Genomic DNA, 18205 nt, shown 5'->3' with positions numbered 1-18205 from the left:
TGGGTTGTTAGATTTTTTTTACATTGCACACTCACATGGAAGTATAAATAGACATACGCACATTACCATTTAATGTCAAAAATCTCTTTTAGGAATATTGAAACATATATTATTATATTGATATTTCCTGAGCTTAAGTCTCCTCTTACGATAAGACTGAAGACCAATTCTAGCCCAGATCTTCACGGGTCGCAGTACAGAGATCAAGATATGTCTTGACACGGATTGTTGGCACATTGCGCATTTTTGTGTGACTTTGAGTAATGTACATGCACTTGCCTTAAAACTGTCGTTCATGAAGCCGTAGATGACTGGGTTAACAAAGCTGTTGGCCATAGCCAGCCAATGGCAGGCGTAGTACAAGGCGTTTTTGTCCGCCTCCCGCATCAATTCCGGTATGAACGACTCCAACAAGAAGAACGTGTGCAGAGGCAACCAGCACAGGCCAAACAGCAGGACGATGATCACCAGCATCTTTACGATCTGAACAAGATACAATTGTACATCGAAGAGCGCCAAACATAATTTTTAAACATCTTTAAGACTTTGGAATGCCACGACACTATAAACAATATATTTCTAACAGTGCGAAATTTCAGCCAAATGGAGGACAGGTTAGAGCGACTAACCGGCTAATCTCAGTAAATCGATACTGATTGCTATGGGACGGACTCATTGCAGTTAAGGGAACATTGGTACGTGAAACGTTCAAATTATGACATTCTACTCTATACATAACAACCGGAAGATATGACTCTTAAGGGACAGCATAGCATTGAGATACTGCATAACATTTCATGAAGCACAGCTAAACATTCAGACGTATTCACGTACTGGTAGATCATAGGTAGCGCACTGATGATATCACCATGGGCTCTACAACAATCTGTCTTAACAGCCCAAGTGTGGACCATAACAATATAGGGCATGATTTGGTTTCTTGTCCCTCATCACAGTGTTTGTGTTGGAGAACCTTGAACTTTGTGCCAGCAATGAATACACGATGATTTGTGAATGTTTTAATGCTTCAGTCATCATTGCTAGTCGTTATCTGAGAGAATTGCAACATATTCACCTCTTCGAACAAATACGAAATCAATCTTAACTAACGTCATGAATATCAAGTTTCAAAATACTTCGAAACATCTAATCTATTATTATGTTCTAAATAAATTGGTAAAAACTGTAATCGTTAAATGTTCTAATAATATCCTTATATTTTCAAAGTAATAATTACAGTATTTAACACGTTATCACTGTAACATGTGTTTGAGATCTGACAACTTAATCATGCAACCTGTCTTTTTCTGTTTGTAGCAAAGGCAATTTGTGGAATCAGACACAGTTTATAACACACTGACCATATCTTGTTATGTTCATGATGCACTCACCTTTCGTTTCGACTTCAGTTGCTGAGCATCCCTCATTTCGTCAGTGTGACCTGGCAAATGGCGTCTCCACAAAATTCTCCCAACCATAGAATATGTCACTGTCAATATTGTCAACGGAAGGAAATACGTTAGAAACATTATAAACAAAGTGTAGGATTTCATCCATGCTTCTCTGGGCTCTGGCCATTCCTCCTTACAGTGTGTAGAACCGTCCGTGTCTTCATATGTCCGTCCAACAATAATCTGAACAATGTTTAAGGCAATGGCTATGAACCATATCAAAAATATCACAAATTTGGATCTTAATGTTGTCAATCGCTTCTTCAGAGGGTATGTTATCGCGAAGAAGCGATCTACTCCAACCGCCATGTTCGTAGACACACTGGCAGTTACTGCCATCTGTTGAAGGAAGGACACAATTGGACACATGGGAGCAGAAAATATCCATTTCTCCAAAATCTGATACGTGAAGGTGAATGGAATACATATAATGGCCATGATGAGATCGGCGACAGCAAGGTTTATCAAGAAAGGTCTAAGTTCTGTTCGTGATCGATGTCCCTTAACAAAGATAACGATGGCAAGTGTATTGCCAATTACAGCGGCAACACTTGTGATGGTATATAGCATGATCAGTGTCACTCGAGATCCCATGTCAAGTGCCATGTCACCAGTGGCATTCATTGCAACTGTATTCGACCCCAAGTTGGCTGTGCTGTTGTAAACTATGCCAATGGTTGTATTCAAATGTATAGCTGTTGATGAAGACATTCCTCCTTGAATATCTGGAGGATTTGGAGTTGGTGTATGTCCTAGATCCATACGTATTCGTTCTGATTCAATATATGTCGACGTATTCATAATTCCTTGCAATCCAAGATCAGCTCATTCCAATCTTAAGTTCTGTGTCTGCTGATCCAGTCTGCAAAGATAATGGATAAAGGTATTAACTGGGACCACTTAACAGATCAAATGATTAGCACTATCGATACCACGTTAAGATCTAGCACAATGCCGTCTCGGACGGCATTCTGGTCTAAAACTGTAGGTGGTTGCATTTCTTCAAATACATCATGACCATCTTAAGGACCAGAATTTCTTTAACGTTTCCATATTTTAACATTGGTTTCCACAGAACATTAAACACTGCTTGTCTAGAGCGCATTATTCACAGACAAAGACGTCGCCACTTTCATTGGTCATCATCATCAATATTTATTACAACCCATGGCACGATCACCTTTATCAATATCATTTCCGATCAGTGCCCCAGCTTCATAAAGTAATGCAGTACATTACTGTTCACGTCCAAATGTTTGTGCCTCGCTAAAGCAAGACTTGGTTTTCTTTTTGTTATAGCTTACAAAAGAGGTCTGTAGTACATATGTTCCAATGGTGGTTACTGGTTACAACTAATGATTTGCGCGTATTACCAACACCGGGTCTCACTGATTGAAAATCGAGTTTTTTCAGCATTTTTGTTTTCTTGTGTACATGTGTTTTTATGAAGCAGTCAGAGCAAGTGTTACTCCGAACTTATTTAGTCATCAAGTTATGACCTAAACATCATTTTATCAATTCCAATACGTATACACAGGATCATGTACACTGTTAGCGGAAAACTTTGTCTACATATAACCACTCGTACTAAAAATAACCTAGTTGGCAAAGGAAAGTGAACGTCCTTATTAATGATCGATAAAAGTAAAACATACATTCGACTTTCGATTGTAGAAAAACACTCGCTGTCAATGTCGCACCAGGCAACGTTGACTTACGACGTCTATGTTTCTGGCTAGCTATTCTCGAAACGTTCGTAGCCATGCGAAGTTCTTAAGCCCATTCTTAGCACGCTGGCTACGAGCAAAGTTAAGAATTCTTAGGGTTACGAACTTTTCGAGAATAAGGGCCGTGGGCCACCACGATGTTCCTGGTTTCCACGAAGGGGACGTCAACCGACACCTGCTGTACGTAGACGTCGTAGCACGGTACGTTGACTGATGACCTGTCCTGGAGCCGTCGCCGCAGTTTCCGTGGCCGTGATGACCCTGTCGCGCAGATGAAGAGTACGCAGATTGCTGTCTGCATGATCGTGGCCTGTCTTGGGCCAGTCTGCCTGTAATGTTGGAACACCCTGATGATAGTACCGCGTGTACAGTTCAATATGGCTGTTGTTGAAGTCCATCTGCCTGTGTCACTCTCTCTCTCCTGCGCTGTTATCCGTGGCATAATTTCTGTGGTTTTCTCGTAGATTAGCTGCCTTTTTATACCAGCTCTCGACAAGCATTTTGCAGAATTTCCGAGATGCACGTTTAGCTATTTTTCGCCAATTCACGTGCTTCTACACAACCTACATGCCGAGTTGTGCATGATTTGTCAGTGTGTGGGCTAACCGTTTCGGCCTAAAGGATTTCGCTAACTTGCTTAACTTTGCAAAAAATTCAAAATAAATAGTGTTCACTTTCTTTGCCCATTAGTGTATTAATGTGCAGCTTGTACGTAGATACCTTGATATCATCGATTTTAAGGCACAGAAGACATGATGCTTTGTATATGATAGGAGATGATGAATCAAAAACCACAAACACACAAAATGTTTGTATGAAGAAACTGTTTTCAATTACTTATATAAATAAAACGAGGATATTACGCACACAGAAACATGCCCATCTAACAGTAGCTTTGTGCAGTAGAATGACTTTGTAGATATTATATAGGATGAACCATATTCATTCTTACGTTTCAGGTACACAAAGCAAATGTTTATGCTTTCTTATATACAATCTTTGAACAGCATGAAAAGAGTAGCTTTTACGATAGCCCTAGATCTTCACAAAGGTATCAGACAAGACCAACACTTTGGTGAATATGGCAAAGTGAGATGTGTTTAAAAACACCTTAATATGGTAATTAATTTTTTTTTTCTATTTTAGTAATGATCACTAGTTCGATCATAACAAAAGCGTATTTCTTGTATGTTTGATTTGCTATGAATACGTTTGTGTATTTAATAATTTTGTTATTGTATTTGTCCTCAGTTGAATTATCTATCGTGCACTAAGATTCACGCCAGAGATCAACTATAGACATACACAATACTGACAGAGAAAGTTGAAATGATGATCTATTAATTTACAATGTGACGTTACAGGCGAACTAGGAATAATATAGTTTTGTGCCAGAAAGTTTGGCTATTTAGTGAAGACGCGTTCGTGTCCTGTAACTGTTCCATGAGTATTACTGACATTGCCCTCTGCCTACTTTTGAACATAGACTATTCTCTCGCAAACAAAACCACTAGTATTTAATAATACTGAAGGTTCCTGCAACTAATCAGCTGTGGAAAGACATGGCCATGCCGTGCCTCTGTCCAGCGCCCCAGCACATTCTTAATGTGTAAACCAATATCCGTTCAGCCATGTAAATAAACGCCCACTTATTTGAGTGCAGAGGAACGGGAGATTCGAACCCAAGACTAAGTAGCTGCGAGGTATCAATCATCCCTTTTATTGTCAAAGCTAATTCACTTAGCGATGGAGCCAAACGTCGATGGGCGCTGACTACCAGAATAGACAGTGTTTGATCTAATCTAACGTTTGTTTGCCACATTATTTTCAATAGCCTCTTTGTAACGCACAATCTGTCAGGCTTGTAGGTTGTAGCTAATTTTCTAGTCTCAAGATGCCACTGACGGCAATTTATTATTCATTTGTACAAGCCGCGGCGCTGCTGTAACGCTCTATGCAGTCAAGAGGGTATCATGTAAGAAGGAGCCCATGTTCGCTAAAGAGTTTTCATGAGGTTCAAGATGACACAACGTGACACTAAGACAAATACAGCTGAAACACTAAATCTAGACAACAATGGGATACTCAAAGGCTTTGCGTCTGTGGTGTTTCTCAGACTTATGCAAATAAAACATCTTATTTTGACCATTTATGTTGAATCAAGCCAACCCTAGGGACGTTATAGACGTCAACTGTAAGTGGCTCCTTGAATAGAAGAGCCCTAGTTGCAATTCCCTATCACGACAAATTAATTTCCTCTTGCAAACAGAAAAGGGTCAGAATGTGTTGGCGATGAAATCCTCTGATTGAGACGCTAACTCAATTTTTGATTCATTGATTTTCGTTTAATGGCACCAGGAACCCTGTAAGTGACCAGTTAGACATTGGGAGAGCATGGCGTATATGAACTGCAGCATGACTGAAAACGTTTGAAGATGAAAATTCTGACTTTGATAGCTACTAGATTATCACCAAGAGAGAAACTGTCACTTGTTTTCGTTTAACTTTCCCCGGGAGCTATGACAGTGACATTACTCGGGTGGGAATAGATACCTGTGTAAACATTATGTGAAACAAAAGCAAAACACGAGGCATGTACAAGCTGAAAGAAACAAAATATATATTTGTTTTTGATGAAAGTAAATGGTTTGTGTGCTGTAACGCCATTGTTGCTTGAAAGCGAAACAGATAATTGAATGGCATTATGTAGATAATTGTGCTATGATGCACTACATAGTTGAGATGAAAAAATGCTAACGTCCGTGCATGAATAACTGGTGCCAAACAGTATGTATTGAATAAATGAACATGCTATAACTTGATTACCAACAAGTGTTAGAGTTGATTGCAGCCACACCAGACAGGACCTTATGTGCTTAATCTAATCACGCCTGCTGTCCAAAATAGAGGGGATATGTCAACAGTCAGATTTCACTTCCACTGCATTACAAAACCATTTGCCAACTAAACTGAGATAGTGTAACTTCATTCTTCGCACGTTAAAAATTTTATAAAGAGATCAAACTTGAACTTTGCCAAATCCATAATCATTATGTAAAATAACCCTTGTCACTAATGCAGGGAAGATGTTCTTGATTTGTCCTCGTTAGCGTCGGACTGGAAACGTTTTTCTCACCGTGGAGATTTTCTGCAGGAAACAGTCTCCGTGTATTATTGATGGTTCTTATTTGAATCTCACACTTTCTATTTCGGCACATCTCCATCCTGATGAGTACTTATCACGCTATCGTCTAATCTAGTTGTCGACAAAATACACGAGTAATGCGGGATCTGTCGACATCAATCGGAAAATGACAGACCCTTTGTAAACACCCTTTACCAATGTAGGGGCTTATAGGCTGCAGTTGGACAGGTGCTGGCCGGCACAGGCATTCATAGGATCCATAGCCACCAGTGGTCACCATGATACAGACAGCATCACACAATCTAACATAACTGACAAGATAATACAATACGATAAACTCACAGGTGGAATTCACCGTGTAACAGCACTTCATGTGTATTACATGGTTTAATGGTTCTAGAGGGGACGGCGGTGTGCTTTATTTAGATAGCTGTCTGCGAGGTACTACAAACCACAGCAATCGAATGGCAGCACAGACTATTACGCAATACTCCAGAACAGTTACACAATACATAAAGTTCGTGCATGTGCCTCGGCTATCTCACCTTACATCTGACATTACAAGGCCAGAATTGGTGTGAAGATCATCCTATTTTGGACGTTTGAACACTTTTACAGGAGGTGGATATTATCAACCTTGTTTAAGTACTAAAATCACTGTTTTTAATTTGTATTATAATGTCTGCCACCCTATCTATATTGCCATGTACTGAATGTTTAATTAATGAAATTCTATGACACGTATCCTGAATGTTTAGTTAAAAGCTCGAAGGAATATGCAGAATGAATAATATATGCAGCTTGTTTTTTTAGAGAGATACACAACATACCTACTTAAGAGCACGCCACTTATATCATGTTTATATATGGCACAGATGATTTAGTTAGTTTTGACAGCAATGTTTGGCAAACGTCGACCAGGAACCCGATGAGTTTGTAATGCAGTGTTCTGGTTGTCATGAACACACAGTTCCATGCGTAACATGAAGTTTCTTAACATCGATTAAGCAAATTCAGCGTGGGGTGGTATATTGCCATTTTGAACGTAACCTTTAAAACATCCTTTGATAACGTCTTACAACTGATTTCGTTTGAATCACTAGTAAATTTACGATTGCGCCTAATTGACACTAAATCTGAAATGATTGCTTGTTCGGGTATAAATCTATTTTTTAAACGTTTATGACTCACATGCTGACATGATCTTATGATAAATGTCTGTGTAAATCCCTGATCAATAACATGTGATGCAAAGTTAACTACTGTGTATACTGTAACAACATGCCACTTCAAAGACGTTACTGAGAGAACATGAAGACACTGAATATATGGCAGGAAAATAAACCTTCAACCGTAAACGCCTGCGCCTTCCATTTATTGTGATGTGTCCTCCCATCAAACCCAAAACCGTGAGGAGATATCGACACATGTTGGTGTGATTTGGCTCGGTATTAATTGAAGTGCAGGCCGAGATACGAGTATGCTTTCGTCCTGAGTATAATCCGTGTAAAGTAGTCAGTATTTGGATACGGGAATCACTAAGTGTCAACATGCATTGAACTCAGGGTGAGAAGTACCCCTGGGATTGGCACATGTGACCCCCTGTACATTACACACTTTCTTCGTATCAGAGTCATGTATGTTCATGGTGGAGATGTAATACAATCTGACAAATGACAAAGTGGGCACACGTTGTGGATAACATTTGAATGTCTACTTTGAAAACTATTTGCTCTGTATATGAGAACATCTACACATACCTTTCCGTGCGTCCCATCCGGCGTATGTTAAGTTTTCTATATATGAATAGTTGCAACAGCTGTAGCAGGTAGCCCTGTCCAGCAGCACCTCATTTTCACCTCCCAAGTACAGAGGACTTTGACAAAAACCTCCTTCGGACAGTCAGTGAATGCATCAGTGACTTCATTGAACGATTGCTGGGATTCAGGTGTTGAGAGGTCACGGTAGGTCATGCTACATGCGAACATATGCGGAGTGTTCTCGGTCAAATGTTTTATAGCTGACGTTCATGAATAACCCGTTTTGTCGCCCTCGTGGAGCAAGAGGTCACATGGGCTGTTGTTACTGTTAGTTGGCTAATAGAGCCTTGACATTAAGCCGTCAGCGGAATATTTAACCTGCATTTTTGGGAATACACAAAAGTATTCGAAAATATTGACAATGGTACAGGCTGTTCAATCGTAGCAAGTGGAACTGTTTATGTTTAGGTATAGCGGACTATCTCAGGGGCACTGCACCGACCAACTGCGCTGATGTATAGATATTATGCAGCGTAATACACGTGTAACAATTCAACATACACTACCTGGTGAGATCCGGGTTAGAACTAATCTTCAGTAACCTAGGCTTGTCGTCAGAGGCGAGTAACGGGACCGAGTGTTCAGACTCGCTAGCTTATGTCCCAAGTGCCTAAATCGTTGTTCATGTTGTTGATCACTGGATTGTTTGGTCCAGATCCTATTATTTACGGACCATATAGCTGGAATATCGCTGAGAGTGGCGTAAACTAAACTCACTCAGCATACAGTTTAGAAACAGACTTCAGCTCAAATACTTAATACAATGAATGTTCACAGGTCAGACCGAATGATAGGGTTCTATGCCCCAAATACTTTAATATTAGAAGTTTATTTCTGCTTATATACTTGTAGGTATATTGCCGATACATATTTCACCCTACTTACACATTCCTCAATAGGTTAATGTTTTGGCTTGTTTGATGGTAAACAACACATTCCTATTATCTCATATAAATGGCATCCAGAATTCTACCCTGGATCTTAACAGGAGCCAAACGGCTTAACGTCTAAGAATTTAATATTATTTTAGAGATTGTCTGAAAATGTCTATTCATTTGACCAATTTTCTTATTATGACAGATGAAGTCGACGACAGGACCTTTAATAAATCGTGAGACCCTATGACATTTGAGGAATACTTTTACTGTGATTCGCAAGTGCTGTACATGTACACAAGCTGTCAACTGTCTACAGCTTGCACCGCTACTTACCGACCCTTGCAGCTGAGTCCCGCTCTCTCTGTAGTGAGTGCAGTGCGGTAACAAGTGGTATCGTGAACGTTGTGGGGATGGTTCTCAGTCGGTGCGAGATCGACAAGATGTAGCCCACAGCTACACACAAACACAGTCGCTTTCCTCACTCTGACACGGTACATGATGAATTTCTGACAGCACTCCTTTCTATTTATATTTTAAGTAGAATCCCACTGTCTTGGATTGGCGATAGGCATATATTTGGACAGAAACGTCGGTCAAAAACGTTGGACTCATATGTTTTATGGTGGACATAAAACGAACATGATTTGTTTGGCCTGCGAGCCACACTGGCCTACATGTATGTTCCGTGTGTCTTAGTACTGTCTGGATAGAACCACGGAACGGCCATGTGCTCAAATGGATATGCAATGTGCTTTGTATATTAACAAATAGCACTTCAACAATGCAGCTGTAACAGCTTGAAACAATCAATATGCACTCAAAGTCTGCATTCGAATATTGGATTTAATCAAGATTTAAAAAAAGGATATTATTATCTCGGAGTGCTGTAGACTGGCACAATATCATCAACGAATGCTGTTGTCCAATGTACATGTATACACACGTACATAAATACAATTTCTTCAGGTTTATACGCGTTTACAGAAAGTCCAGGTATTTGTTCTGGTGAAACCTCTTTTCGTGTCCACAAGAACGCTCACTGCTCATTGATGCTGCATTAAATTTGAATATCTCTGTGTGTGCATGTGTGCATGTGTGCATGTGTGCATGTGTGTATCCAAAACAACTCCATGTCTGCGTCCATTTGCTACCATAACAGCATCTATTCACACATGTGCCACACATTTACATCTAATTCTTGTCATAAACATATGCAAACACCTCTACAGTTCTTGTCATAAACATATGCAAACACCTCTACAGTTGTGTAGTCTGCATTCATCCTTCGTGATTAATTTAATCTGAAACAGTCTGAGTTCACTCAGGTGAGGGGCAAGGACGACGACCCCTACACATAGACAAGTGTGTCACACGGTGAATACTTACCTACCAAATTAACCCGCATACATATTGTACACAACTAATGTTTGATGCGCATGTCTAGTTGATCTGTGAAGGCAGAGTACCCAATCCCCTTAATATAGTCAATGTATAGTATATCTGTGAATCTAAAGTACCAAATCCCCTGAATATAGTTAGCCTCTGGAGGATTTGTGAATGCAAAGTATCCAACAGCCTGCTGCATATAGTCAGTCCCTGGTGGATCTGTGAAACCAAAGTACCATTTCTTCAACATATAACCAGCCTCTATCCCTCATATACCGAGCTTGTATCACAGCTTATTAAATGTGATCTGTCACGAATACAAAGGACTGAAATAGTCATATCATACATTATTCCTGCCATATAACGACGAGGCCAAGTCTGCATTTTGCTATGTAGGAAAGCTGTTATTAAGTGAATACAGTTTTCCAAAAAAACCTCTTGTTTCCTAATACTAATAATAGAAGTCAAAAATAGGTATTACATTATACAGCGCGGGTACTCAATATGGGAGGCAACTCTTGTAGACTGAAGGATGAACCTTACTATATCAAGAGTTATTTCCACTGGTGTATGTCTCCTCTGTTGACATGGGAGACAATACAGCCAAAAAGAAAAGAAAAGAAAGCTGGTACTAGATGATTGGGGTGTGACTAATGCACAAGATGTTGCTGGTAGACACAATTTCCATCACAAGAAAAGACTTGGGATTGAAGACAAAACAGAGACAGGGGGTCAAAAGGACGTTCAGTACTAGAGATCTACTGTGACATGATCGATCAGATTGTAATTTGGGGACAGTAGAAAAGAGTTGAGGACAAGACAGAGACAGGGGGTCATAAGGACGTTCAGTACTAGAGATCTACTGTGACATGATCGATCAGATTGTAATTTGGGGACAGTAGAAAAGAGTTGAGGACAAGACAGAGACAGGGGGTCACAAGGACGTTCAGTACTAGAGATCTACTGTGACATGATCGATCAGATTGTAATTTGGGGACAGTAGAAAAGAGTTGAGGACAAGACAGAGACAGGGGGTCACAAGGACGTTCAGTACTAGAGATCTACTGTGACATGATCGATCAGATTGTAATTTGGGGACAGTAGAAAAGAGTTGAGGACAAGACAGAGACAGGGGGTCACAAGGACGTTCAGTACTAGGGATCTCCGGTGACATGATTTGGGGACAGTAGAAGATAGTTGACTGACTATATTAGAAATGAGATGATTAATACAGGAGGCACCATGTATGAAATGAAACATCTGGACAAGAATCACAAAGATATGTCTGGGTAAAAAATCCTTTTTCCTGATGGAAGTTCTGTCTGAACCTTACATTACGAAATGTGTGAAAATTTAGACAAACGCTACCGTGAAACCTCTACAACAGCGCCTAAGACATAACCCGACATTTCACACGTGTGGTGGGATATCCTCCACTCCCTTGTGGACCTTCACTTGACATTTGACGAATGAACGATATGTTCACATCTTAAATGATCACATCCTTCCAACGACCGAACACTGTATAAAGATAATTGGATTTTCCAGGATAACAACGACCCAAGACACATGGACTGTCGGCTACAGAATACAGGGACTGTCTTACGACATTGTTCAAGTTTTAAACTGACCCAGTAACATCCCAGATCTTAACCCCATTGATAATGTTTAGGGACTAATGAAGGGCACGATACACCAAATAGGACTTAGAAATATTGCCGAAACAAAGTTCTGGGAATAGTATAAATATGGCGTTATATGTATAAATGCACCAATCACAAAACCAGGCAATCTAGTTCCACGTTAATTGTATACAGACACATTTCCAGGATGTGAATACTTACAGACACATATACAGGATGTGAACAGTTACAGACACATTTAAAGAATGTGAATACTTGCCCATAAAAGCCTATCATATTGATCTTAAGGCAAGTTACAGATATCGATGTTAGCATTTATATTGTTGACCTGGAAATAAGACATACAGAGAGTGATTCCTGTAAGAAGCAATTAAATTTCGCCTTTGATGAAAAATACGTACTGGGAAGGAATCTCCAATAATCATACACATGAAGACGTTTACAAATAACCCTATTTGTGTCGCTTTGATTGACAGAGCACATTCTACCGCACATGTTTAGTTTCGCTTGTTCTTTTTATTGACTCCTAGCTAACACGATCTCCCAGCTAATACGATTTCTCCTTGGATAAAAATAAAAAGTAAAATCAAAGCTTGTAACTTCTAAACGTCTCCTGCATGATCTTTGTCGATGAAGAAAGGAAACAAATTAAGTCCATCGTGTTTTCATGTATTAACGTATTCAGGAAACGATGTGCTTCCATTGTAACAATTACTTGTCTTGATCGAAATACGTTACATCAATCAACTGTGCCTAAGCAGACATTTCCATTTGTTTGGCGGTGTTAATCTAAACAGAAATCCAGATCTTGTTTCTTCCCTCCAAAATCAATTCTTCACATGTATTGATTGTATACCTCCCATACGCCCATACAGTACGTCATAATAATTCAAAAATCCGACGGTGCCAAATTTGAATCAGTACTGCAGAAGTGCAAAGCACACTTGTGCATTGCACCCTTCGATACAACCGGTATACTCACTGTTGGTTTGTGTCAGGCAGAAGGTGAGCAACCCACGTTGTAGTTCCTTCAAAGGAACGTAAAAATTCCTTCCAAACCCAACCAAACTACACCGCCTTTACAATGTCTAGTTCATTGAAGTATGAAGTATGTATGCACGATACTTCATGATAGATGTCTCGTCTCCGATGATTCTCAATCATATCGTGTAGCTTACCAACAGTTTCCACAGTGGTCGCAGTTGAAGATGTCTTAGGTCGTCTTTTAGGCCCCTTTAGCCTCTATACGTCCACTACCCATATCCTAATAGTGGCAACAAAAGGAGACAATCCCCTCCCTAATGGTGGCATCGTGGATGTCATATTATTACGCTACACAAGATCCAAGTAGATCCGTTTTATTTCAACTCAAAATATCTTCCTTTAGCTCTCACAGCTCTCAGGCATGGGCAGGATGAACTTACTACATGCACTCGATTATAATACTATACAGCGATCGTGGTTAGGCTCAGAACCTTTCAACCAAGCCTCGATTAAAATGAACCCCTCCGTATGACCGAGAAGGCTCAATGCCCAGATTGGAGGTGATAGTGTATTTGTTTGCTTTAGAAAAATGAGTAACTTTGGTCACTGCACTATGGTCACCATGTTAAGCAGGGCGTTCAAAAACAAAGTACAGATTTGCCTTGTTATTCTATCAACTGAGTACTTCACATGTGGTCTCATCCATCCTTCAATATGGAGCGACCCACTTTTGTCTATTATGACCTCATGTCTTCTACAGAGGACATCTTTCATCGCCAAGAACATTTGTTTATGATCTTATGTTCTAAAAACAGATGGCAACAAATGAAAGCAGTTACTAGTGGCTAATAGTCACGCTCGTATATCACTTTCAACTGCGTTAGTTTAGAAATGATAACGTTTATGTTTTTTAGAATTTCGATTAACAAAGTTTTTTTAAAAAATCTCATGTCAAGTAATGTTAATATTCTGATAGTGGCTTTGATCTCTGATGACCTACTTACATTTGAAAAATAATCAGTCCGTTCATATATAAATAGAAACAAACAATGTTTTTGTCAATTTATCGTCCGTTTCACCTGGGTTATGGTCATTTAATAAAGCGATATGGTAGGCACCCATGGTCAAACGTACCCTTTCATGTACATGTGAATTATAAAATCAGCGACACAAAGGCCATGAAATCCATGCCCGTTAAAACTCCATGATGTGTCTGACCTCGCTGTATCTCGAGTCGTTTTACCCAAGGCTAAGTCTGTTCACAGCGGTTTCCACCGAGTCTTCTTACATACAAACGACCTCGGTAATATTCTGTACAGACAATGCCATTATCTGCAAGGCATGGCATCTGGTTGTGTCGTCTGAAAGACATTAGCCAACGGGTACGGGCAATATTGAACCAGTTTCCCCACTTCCATAAATTCGAGATGGTCCATGCATCCGTAACATTCTAAACTCACTTCAGTCACAAAAAGAGTCAAGTAGGTGCGTTAGCATTTCCGACGATCCTTGTAACTCTTCATAAATGTACAACCTGATGCTAACTTTTCCACACAACGCTATTGGATTGTTCAACGGAGCACAATGCTTATTCAACATTCCGTAAAATCGATGTATAAATTTGATCGATTTCCTTCAAAACTGAATCATCTATGAAGAGTAAAGGTTAAGAATGATTGATGAACCGTTTGAGATAGTATCCTCCAGGTTTTATGACCATATGCCGGAGCAATATCGGCCAGACATTCTACTTGATGCCTAATTCGGCATCAATTCAGCACCAGACACGTGACGTGAAAGGAACACGTCTACGCAGTGTTGAATAGATATACAGAAATATACAATTCTGCTTGATCAATAACTAGAATGAGGTTTGATGCGTTTCATGCACATGTGAATACTACTTAGATTTTCATATAGTACTGACATTATCGCAGGAACTGTACCTGGTATATGGCAGAGCTCCACAAGTTCCTAATTTTAGCATTCAGTAGACAAGGAATTGGATTAGAGACTGTAGCCCTCTCACAAACATTACATCTATATAATTCTAGTACCATGACATAGTGACAAGTGATAAAAAAATAACATTTTTAAGCCATGTGTTTCTTAATGCCTCATAGTTATGCATTCTGGTGAGTCATTAGTACTTCCTTGTAAGTGGCAAGACAAGCCAGAAACACAGAGGTCATCAATTGTATAAAAAGTGGTTTCAAAGCCAGACCAGGAAGTCACATTAGAATCGAAGAATTGAGGAGGAAAAATATAAATCTGAGCTTAGTAGTGCTTACTTCATATTTGATGTCAGAGGAGAGTGAATCCTGAGATCTTGGAGATATCTTTGAAAATCAGTATTGAAAATGTAGACGTCAAGCGCAATATGCTGAAACAACGCATTGCTAATGACGACAAATGTCTAGGTATATCTGTTACGTTAACTTCAAAATTAGGTTTATTGTACTGGTACAGTTTCATCTATTTCCTCGAGTGTCGAGGGGGACAATATTTCCTTTACTGCCGGTTGTGTGGTTGATTGTGAATCCACGTTTATATGTGAGGGAAAGTATTATTCCAACGGCTTCCACACAGTAAAACTGTTTTCGCGTCTTCGTGATGAAAGGTTCCCCATTACAAATATCGCATTAATTACAAGACGAGGGTTAAACAATCGGACATTCGATTCGGAACATAAACAGCACGGAGACAGTCTGTACATACATAGCTTATCTACGAAATTGCTTTTGGACATTGCCGTGAATGCTTATTGTAGATAGACCAAGACAACTGGCTGATGTGTCTCGCACGGCAGGTTTCCCTGGCTAGGCTGCAATTAGTGATGCTACTTCGATGATGCCGCTCGTGACCCTTAGTAAATAACGTGACAAGAGAAAGTTATCGTTTATGAACACGTGTGATTAGGAATGGGATGCCGAAATGAGCCTTCTGCCTCACTCGAAGAGCATGTTTGCCTAGGTTTATATTTTATTCTACATTCTATTTTCATAAAATGTAAACTACAATAATAGTACGTTCAAATATAAATACAGTCGTTATATACAGTTTATTAAATTGCATGTATGTAATAGTATATCAAGATATAAGGTAAACTAAGTGTCCCTAACTGGGGCTATAGGGTTGAATTTGTTTGTATTTCGTCTTGATCGGAGAACAAGGTCGACTATCCGGTTGGTATGGGCCTTCAATTCGTCATTAATACCAAGAACATGTATATATTCACTGTTTCAGCTGGGGAATTAATCACGCGATTACTATGTTTCCCCTTGACAATACAACTGGGGGAAGTACGAATGAACGTATCACAATTACACAACTGCAAGGCAACTCATAACTGGCTATGGGTCAGTCGTCCATCTGTCAAATTACGTCACCAAGACGGTTGGTGCTACCAATCTACCATATTATCAGTTCGGACAAATTCTGGCTTTAGGCCAACCGGTTCTGACATTCCGGCCATATGCACGGCAATACTCCCAGTTTGGCGTTCACGTCACCATCAGATACGCAAGCAGGCAGGCAGATAATGCATGGCACTTTCGAATGTCATAGCGTTAAGAGAGCTTTGAAAATCTAGGCCCGGGACAGTATCATCTTAAATTCTTGTGTACAGATCGTGATGATCGTGCAAGGGTCTACATGCGTTTTTCTGCGTCCAGTGGGATTTATACTCTGGCTGTATAAGGGCGATGGTCTGGAAGTCACCAAAACACATAGGAGTACAACAGGAAAGTGTAATGGCGGAGTCAGCATAGGATCACAACACTTATTAATGGTAATGTTAATATGATAGCCTTATGCTGTCGTGGTTCTGGGTGATGCTTCACACATGGACGGCCATGACAACCTGTTTCTTTAGAACGTACGTGGTGTGAGATTGGTGAACATCTAGTCAGGTTAACACTGTTGTGCAAGTCTGTGGTCTAATGCATTCAATGCTCGGCCAATGGAGTCTTCAAAGTACCGGCACTACCACACCTCGGTCAATGCAGACGATTGTTGCATCCGATTTAATATATTTTCATGAAGTAAGGTTTACGTCACTATTGGTCGTCAGCATTTCTAGTGGGCTTTTTATCTTCATCTTCACTAAACTACCAAAGTATGCCTCGAACCAATACCATGCACTTAGATTATGAAGTTGCATCACCCTGTTGGTTATTGAATTTCAAGAAAACAGACAAATATACATAATCTCTTTAGTCTGTTTCCATATCTAATCAGACTAATCCAGCCGTACTGAAGCATGAAGCATGAAGCACTATCCATCACGATATCAAATTTGAGTGGCGTCCTTCATCGTTTTAAGGATGTTTAGACAGACTTCAGCACGTCGTTACGTCATGTAATCAACCAGTTCAAATTAATCTTCTTGTAGAAATCCTAAATGAGGTAGTTTAGTTTTGACGTACAGGTCAGTTCCGAACTACATAATCTCTAGGATATATTCGTCAACAAACATACCAATATCGCCCATCGCTAATGCTTCAGGATACAAATTCAGTTCTCTTCTGTTCAATCAGAAGTCTGTGCAATTGAATCTTTGAGGGGACAGCCGACTGGTTTACTGAATGTGTCAACAACAGCAACAACAACAACAACAGCACTACACATCGATCATTATCCTGAACATGTCTTGTGTACATGCTGAACGCAACAATTACTGGTGACACGAAACATACACCCTGCTAGGCTCATCATTAACTGGAGCAGATCCACAAAATCTAACATAACAAGATTTATTAGCGTTAAAGTTGACATGAAAATAGCCACACAGCCTAAACTGACACATAAATTACATGTTTCTGATCCGAGCCAACGTCTTACAATGCCAATTACTGTTGAAACAGAGGGTCCTTTTATTCTGTTATTGATGTCTTGACGCAGTTGAGAGCATTGAAGTTGCGAACCTGCATCGTGGCAACCTTATAACTGAAATTCTTGGTCCATGAAAGAATGTTGTTTCACGTCAGTGTTCGTATGTTTCTGCTATATCGAGGCATGCATCACCAAGAGAAAGGAAACGCACAAGTGGTTTCATATTCTTTGACCTCTTCACGGCTTTAAACGTGATGATTCGGACGTGTATTGAGACAGAAGAAAGTCGACTTCAACAACGAATCAATAACTGTTGTATCTGTTAGTGTCAGGGTGTG

At 39.8% G+C, this 18205-nt stretch overlaps 1 protein-coding gene across 4 annotated transcripts in view; it reads right to left on the bottom strand.

Annotated features, from left to right (window-relative positions):
• The window catches only part of LOC137284269 (substance-K receptor-like), a 61144-nt gene that overhangs the window by 4206 nt on the left and 38733 nt on the right, over positions 1–18205 (bottom strand). For 3 of the 4 annotated variants that reach the window (XM_067816018.1, XM_067816019.1, XM_067816016.1), the window contains exons 2-3: positions 1392–2313; positions 280–483 (exon numbers count right to left, since the gene is read on the bottom strand). In XM_067816018.1, coding sequence (XP_067672119.1) covers positions 280–483; positions 1392–2252 — 1065 coding nt within the window. In that variant the 5' untranslated portion in view covers positions 2253–2313. Of the gene's footprint in view, positions 1–279; positions 484–1391; positions 2314–9354; positions 9763–18205 lie in introns of those variants that run through there. The other variant, XM_067816017.1, reaches the window with a different exon arrangement.

This window comes from Haliotis asinina, chromosome 5, assembly GCF_037392515.1.
Source record: "Haliotis asinina isolate JCU_RB_2024 chromosome 5, JCU_Hal_asi_v2, whole genome shotgun sequence".
Classification (NCBI taxonomy): Eukaryota; Metazoa; Mollusca; class Gastropoda; order Lepetellida; family Haliotidae; genus Haliotis; species Haliotis asinina.
The sequence above is the reverse complement of the archived record's forward strand: the minus strand, read 5'-3'. Positions and strand labels throughout refer to the sequence as shown.